The sequence below is a fragment of the Dendrobium catenatum genome, unplaced genomic scaffold (genome assembly GCF_001605985.2).
Source record: "Dendrobium catenatum unplaced genomic scaffold, ASM160598v2 fragScaff_scaffold_1574, whole genome shotgun sequence".
NCBI lineage: Eukaryota > Viridiplantae > Streptophyta > Magnoliopsida > Asparagales > Orchidaceae > Dendrobium > Dendrobium catenatum.
The window spans coordinates 777,104-784,814 of NW_021320036.1; the positions used below are offsets into that span (position 1 = coordinate 777,104).

Consider the following 7,711-nt stretch of genomic DNA (forward strand, 5'->3'; position numbering starts at 1 on the left):
GAGGAGTAACACTATAAAAATAATAATAAAATTTTCAAAATAAATTTGTAGGTGACCATAAAAGGCATTGGCCAATGAATGAACTATAACAATGATGATTGGCCGCATAGAGAGACCCACCAATCAACAAAACAAATTCCAAGGCAAACCAGCCCAACCACATCAACAAGCCTAATGTTGCACAATTCGGAAGACAAGTTGATTCCAACAATAAAAGAACTAAGAGCCAATAACAACAATGAGCATGGTGAGCTCCTATGAGGCACGAAGGAGGACAATAGTGATTATAAAATAATATGTATCTAAAGGCTATTATAGCAGAATTTAACGTATTATGTAATGAAACTTATTATAAAACTTCTAATCATATCTTATGTGTTACATATATGACTTCTGATGACATGATAAAGAAGTTAAAATAAGCAAAAAACTTTGCATCAAGTTCACCCTCCATAGTACATGGTCGCCTATATGAGTTGTTTAGATCGATTAAGGGTTGAGAGCGTAATAGAGTCGTAACACGACACATGTTGGTTCTTTAGTCTAACATCTAGTAAAATGGAGTATGGGTAGGAAGTCATAAGAGTGCTCGCCACTATATTGATTTATAGTTTTTTTTTTTATGATAAGTGATGGCCCTGCAGTGGGCATGGCCGTGGCGATGATGTAATTTCAATGCACTCTGGATGCACATTTCAAAATATGCATACTTGTTTTTTTGGGACTCACAATTTAATGGTCATCAAGGACTAGTTACATTAGATGAAGGTGATTATGGATGGGATGGCATATCAAGAAATTTTAAGTTGTTTCTACTGGTCATTGCACTTGCTTGCGAGGCAAAGCACTAGTGGGTTAATCAGTGTCATATTAGTTTTAGTAATCATCCCAATAACAACATATTTTGAAGTGAATTCATGAAAGCCCTTCGAGATTGATTCACCCCCAGCATTATTTTAGACGAGAGATGAACTAAGCAGATTACTACAACAAAGTACATTCATGTTAGAGTATGAAGTGTGGTTTTATGCTCTTGCTCTCCATGTATCAGAAATGATGGCAACTTTAAAACAAAAGTATTAAATATTCGAGAAAGGGATTCTTTTCTATTTTTGTGCCTTGTAACATTAGATTTTCTTTCTATTGTCATATGCTTATTTGATATTGCTTCTTGTTTTCCCCTTCATTAACCGCCTAATGAGTAGACATCTCCACACTTCCAAGTTCCAACTCCCTCGTTTCCTTACATCTACAAAAGCACCCCACTAAACTATCATGTTTTTGTGTTGAAAACTCTTGAAGAAAGAAGATTGATAAATACAAAACTATATTCCAACCATATATAAGATTTAATTAAAGTTTTTGGTTAAAAACTTCCCATGAGTGCAAAAATTCATAGTTCATTAATCTCTCAGTTGGGATAGTCCTTGATTTTTTAGGATGAAAATTGATGATAAATGATTATCAGCATAGAAGTCATGGCACCAAGTCATATGGTTTAGGTAACCTAAACCCAATGCAGTCTCAATGACTTCATGGCTTGAACCGGGTTTGATGACAAGAGAATTGTTAATATTCAATTCTTTAGTAAGTAGCCATGAAGCCCTGGCCTTGGGTTTTATTAACAATAACATAGCTCAGTCTTGTGAATTCATAGGCTAAACCAAAGTCAGTTTTGTTGGATTCAATGCATAATAATAGTAACTCTTCAGGCACTGATCATCGATGGGAGTCATTAGCCATTCACTTTTTTCGTAAATGACTTGGCAAGTTTCATATTGTTCTTCAATCATAAAGGGCTCCTCCTATTTAGCTCAAATTTATAGCCTATGTGATAATGAGAGACAATCAATCATGAAAGGACAAGGATGAGATTTCCAACTTAGAAGGCTCTAGGATAGTCCAACTAATTATGTGATTGAATTAACCATGCTATAGTTCATGGCTTTGTTAGGCTTCAAATCACACCTTATCTAAAGCATTGAGTTTTTTTGATTGTAGGCAAGCATTATCTCCTTGTGTCATTCCATGATTGATGGTTACATACAGAGAGGAAGGCACAACATCCAAATGAAATATAAACTCAACCCCAAAATCTAGTGCATAAGGAGTCTTAATTAAGGAGGTCATTTAACTTTGAATTATAAGGTATTTATTTTGCAACAATGGTATTAACACTGCCGTTGCTCATAATAAGCTTCATTAATGCAATATATATGTCATTCAACTTCTCATGAATTTATAATTAGGGTTTTATTGGATTACAACTCTCCTTTCAAGTTAATTTGAGTCAAATGTTGTTGTTGTTGGTATTGTATATATTTCATCTCATAATAAGCTTCATTAATGCAATATATATGTCATTCAACTTCTCATGAATTTATAATTAGGGTTTTATTGGATTACAACTCTCCTTTCAAGTTAATTTGAGTCAAAGAGAGCTCACCTGACAATGAAAACTTAGCTAGCTTAACATTTCTTACAATAGCCGTAACTACAACAGTTTCGAGAGCATCCAACAGAACTCAAACAGGCACAAGAGTTGCCAGCCACCTAATGAAGAAAGAGATGAAAGGGCACCATTTTTCTACTTATGAGGTAAGTCCAAGACACCCTACACAACGAACCAATCAATCCAAAGAGGGTAAAGATATGACCCCATCTTTATTATTTGGGGTGACAAGAGGGGTGACTTATCAACCATACTGGCCAATCCACTCCTAGGTATTGAGTCATAGAAAAGAGACATTAATGATGGTCAAACTCAATCGTGACTACACTATAGCAAGACGCCAAAATCAATGGCAAAAAATGTTCATGGAGAGAAAAGTAGGATATTTACAATATGGAGAAAAGTAGGAAATTAACAAAGAAACTGCAATAGAAAGAAAATGGATGAAAGCAATGACATTGGGGTTAAGTAGAGAGCAAGAAAATCACAACGCAAAGAATAGTAAGGAAGATCGACTTTCTATTCCTTAGAACCATTCTGAGTCCAACACGTGTCTCGACAAAAGGGTTGTTCACATACTTGGACAACTCAAGTACAATAAGCATCACATCAAAACGTATACCATCAAATCTTGCAAGGTGTGAGCCCTAAGTATTGACATCCATTGGTTATACTAAACACAACACACAATTCGCCTAGTGAATGAAATTGGCACCTAAGTATTAAAAGTATCAATGTCCTCCTCTGCCGAGAGGACTTTTTACATTCTTTTCAACCCTAGCCACCTTTAAGAGAGTTGTGGTCAGAAAGCATATTTAAAGAGCCTACTGCTCCGTTTGTAACCTTGGAGCCAAATTAATTGAAGAAAAATAAGAATAACCTTGGATACCTTTCCAACTCTCGCACCCAGTCTTTCACTCGTACTCTCACAAGCTTTTTTATTTGGCCTGTCGGAACTCACAGGCGTCGTACTCAACAATTTGAAGTAGAATAGTAACAGGAATTCACGTTCTAACAATCTTGTATGGAGCAAATAAAATGAAATTTGCTAAAAACAATAGGATTACACTCGGGTAAAAAGCGCAGACTCTTGAGCAAAGAATACCTGCATTTTCCAAAAAGAATGATCAAAGTGATTGAGCAGCTTATGCTTCCCCATACCCGATCGGCATCCACGAGCGTAAGCTCGACGACAGCCCTAACATCCGTGACCAAGGTCGCTAGCGCAAGGAAGACGAAAAGCCTGTTACAGGGAGAGCCGGGATTCACCGACGTCGATTGGAACTTATAATTGCGAAGCCCCAAAATATAAAAGTTTTTATCTGGTTATTAACATTTTAAATATATTTTCATTAAATTTATTAGGTGAAAAATACAGAAAGTATTCTTCAGAAAAAAATTAGTTAGTCCTTAAAAAACTAAAAATTATTATTTACGGAGGCCGCATGCAGTTTGACGTATGGAGTTGAATCAGGTGCAGTCAGTTAAACTATGTCGAGTCACGATACACAATAAAGAAGTGACGTGACACATTTTAGTTGATCTTTGGATGACATTCGGTGACCACATAGAATAATTAATCTTAAAAAACAAACAATTATGGTGGAAAAGAAAATATTTATGAAACTTTCAATTTTTATCATTTATAGAATATTTTAGCTAAATTTTGGTGATGATAAATCTCAAATTAATTAAATTTATTTTAAAATAAATATAATTGATAAAAATAAATAAAATTTATGTTTTTTCATCATAAAATAAATATAATATTTTTAAGATTTAGCAAAATTTGGTCAAAAAATTCAGAGCATTTCTTTATTCTTTCATCTTTTGTTCTCTGCATATTTCTTATTTTAAAAATATTGTATCAAAACATTCTAATATAATTTTAATTAACATCTCAAAAAATCAAAATGCTTATTTATTTCTAAAAATAATTTATTTTTTTAAATTTTTATATCATCTCTTCATTTCTTCAAATTTAATAAAAAAGCTATGCTGTATAAATTTAATACAAATTGTTTTTTTAATGGGGTTGGACATTTAAATATTGAACAACCAAACCAAATTGCAGAAAATCAGCCCTTTCTACCTTATCCATTCGCCTATCTTTGCCCTCAGCTTCCATGGCGGCGGTGGCCGCCACTCTTTTCCTCACGCACGCTCGCCTTCTTCCCTACCCTTCGTTACACTATACCCATCCGTCCTCCTCATCTCCCTCGTTGGGCTTATCGCTGTCTCGCTCACAATCCCCTCTCCTCACTCTGCTTATTCCTTCTAGATTTCGAAGAACCCCTAGGGTTTTTGCCGTCGCTGAAAATGAAAGGAAGGTCTTCTTGTCGGAGTCGGATTTGGTAGACGAGGAGAAGGCTATTGGCGAAGGAGTTGGCGCTACAGATGAGACGAAGCGCCGGCTACGACCCTGCGAGCTCTACGTTTGCAACCTGCCAAGGAGCTATGACATTTCTCACTTACTCGAGCTATTCAAACCCTATGGAACTGTTCAATCGGTAGAGGTGGTTGTTTTAACATTTTTTTCCTAATACTGTTTTTTTGCCCGTGATTCTATGATGGGATAGTCTCAACCGATAGGGCTTGTTTGGCTTGAAGTAATCGCAAGAAAGGAAATGCAAATGAAATAGAAATGAAAATAAGAAAGGAATTGCATTGAAGTAGCTTCAATTGTTTGGTTGAGGAGAAATTCAATGAATTATTTTCTTTCTTGTCAGGTTGATGGGAAATAGAGCTTTTTATATCATTTTGGTATCCCTTGTAGAATGTGCATAGCTATGGAGCTTTGGATATCATTTTCTGATAAGCTATTTTATTTACATCTAACTGGTCTGTTTTATTGGTGCTTAGTCTTTGTGCTATTGGGATTTGTGGAACTCAGGTGAATGCTTTGCGTAACTAGACATCATAGTTCATCAATATAGACTTTTTGAATCTCAAAATCTTAATAACTAATGCTAGCAATGTGTAACATCATCATAATCTGAAGCATTTCCTCATTACTAACGGTTTGACTATGCAGCAAGATCATTGGAAAGCATGACAAGTGTGTATGGTATCGACCTGTGTAGTTTTTTTGTTTCTGATTTCGTGGTTTAGAAAACAAAGGCAAGAAAAACAACCAAAATAATTAGTTGAAGTCAATAAATGGAGCTTTGCTCTGGGTTCCTACATACAATAAATGTGTGTTTTTTTTCCTGATTTCATGTTTTAGGGTGTGACCATACCAACATCAGTGCACCGGATCCCATCAGAAATCCGTTGTTAATTGTGCTTATGCGAGAGTAGTTCTAAGCTGGGTGACCTCTTGGGAAGTCCTCGTGTTGCAACCCTTTTAAAAATATTGTCATTACCAAGTCCCAAATCCTACAGAGAAAAGTGTAGGGTTGAGTTAGATAGTCAACAGTCTACGTAAAACTTGTCGGACAATTTTGACTTGAATCCATTAATCAATTGTGTTAATGCTAGGATATTCCCTAAAATTCTAAAAATGATGCGCTGTATAGCCTGAATACAGTGAGAAGTGTGCAAATGCCGTTATACCAGTGTTATTAGATTTCAAAGATTGTAAATTTTTTTCAAGCGAAACTTTATGTATCCAATATTTCTTATTAGTTTTAGACTTGAATATGAGGGACTAAAATAAATTAGATGGGGACATTTAAAAAATACTAAAAATATACTTTTAAGAGTAAGATTCAAGATCGTTAGATTTTGATTCTACATGATGAAGCTAATATTATGTGTCAAAAAGTAGCTAGTGAGGTTAAAAATATTGCACAACATGTGTTTGGAGTATCAAAAGAAAAAACAAATCTTAATAGGAAAAATAATTTGTGGTGGAATTAAAATATGTAAGAAAATATTAAAAATAAAAAGTTTTGTTAGAAAAATTAGTTTAGATGTAAAAGTTTAAAAGGTTTGGGTAAATGTAGAGGAGCTTGTAAGAAGTCTAAAAAAATAATATGCGATGCAAATAATTGAGGTTTTGATGATTTATATAATAGATTAGACTAAGAATAACAAAAGATGTATGTGTAAGTTAGCCATGCTAAAAGATAGAAAAAATAAAGACCTAATTCAAGTGAAATGCATTAAGGATGAATATTAAAAAATATTCTTTTTTAAAAGAGGATATTCAATATAGATGAATGAGATACTCGATAAGTTTTTTAATGTGGATTGTAAGAATACATGATTTTACTATTTTAGCACCCTAAATGAAAATAGATATTTTTATTTTTATTGATGTATTAGTAAAATTAAATTTAGGGAGGCGTTAAAGGAAATGAAGTGTGGAAAGTAATTGGACCTGATGATATTTCATGGAGGTGTGGAAATGATTTGAAGATGAAGAAGTAATTTTTTAGCATACTAATTTTTATAATATTATTTTCAAAATTAAAAAGGTTCTAGATAAGTGAAGGAGTTTGTTGATTTCTATTTTTAAGAATAAAGGTGATGCACTAGAGTGCAAATTATAGATGAATTAAGTTAATGTGTCATACATTAAAGTTAATTGAGCATATGTTATGATGAGATATTAATATTTCTCAAAATCAATTTGGATTCATGCCCGATATGTCTGCTATGGAAGCAATACATTTATTAAAAGGCTTGATGGAGAAATATAGAGAGTATAAAGAGGATCTACATATGATATTTATTGATTTAGAGAAAGCATATGATAAAGTTCCAAGAAAAGTGCTATGAAGAACTCTAAAAAAGAAAGGAGTTAATAATGTTTATATTCAAGTCATTAAGGATATGCATGCTAAAGTTGTTACTTGTGTTCAAATACAAGATAGTTTGACCAAGTATTTTCGTATTTTAGTTGGATTACATCAAGGATCAACTCTAAACCCATAATTTTTTGCTTTAGTCATGGATGTTCTTATTATACATTTGCAAGAGGATCTACCTGGTGCATGCTTTTTGTTGGTGATATTCTTTTTGTTGATAAGACTAGAGATAAAGTCGAAGAAAACCTAAATTATGGATGCCAATCTTAGAGTTTAAAGGTTTTCATTTGAGTAGATTTAAAACGGAATACATGAAGTGCAATTTTTAGCGGTAATAGATCTAGTGGGGATATTATGACTTTGGATGATCAATTCATTAGAAAGAGTATATATTTTAGATACTAGGGTCTATTGTTCAAAGTGATGTTGAACTTGATGGGGATATTATTATTAGAATTCAAGTTGGATGGCTGAAGTGAAGGAATGCATCGAGTCTGTTGTGTGA

The 7,711-nt window shown here is 33.7% G+C and overlaps 1 protein-coding gene and 1 pseudogene across 1 annotated transcript; both read left to right on the forward strand.

Moving 5' to 3' along the window:
- The first annotated feature begins 4,498 nt into the window (after nucleotides 1-4,498).
- LOC110108195 lies at nucleotides 4,499-5,124 on the forward strand. Its single transcript, XM_020838730.2, has one exon. It carries the CDS (start codon nucleotides 4,579-4,581, stop codon nucleotides 4,993-4,995), a length of 417 nt encoding a protein of 138 aa, XP_020694389.1. The 5' UTR covers nucleotides 4,499-4,578; the 3' UTR covers nucleotides 4,996-5,124.
- A 553-nt stretch (nucleotides 5,125-5,677) lies between these two features.
- LOC114581175 lies at nucleotides 5,678-5,796 on the forward strand (annotated as a pseudogene).
- The last annotated feature ends 1,915 nt before the right edge of the window (nucleotides 5,797-7,711 follow it).

Bases quoted from the DNA above. Each gene is read 5' to 3' on its own strand.
- LOC110108195 (XM_020838730.2), top strand. From the start codon at position 4,579: ATGGCGGCGGTGGCCGCCACTCTTTTCCTCACGCACGCTCGCCTTCTT.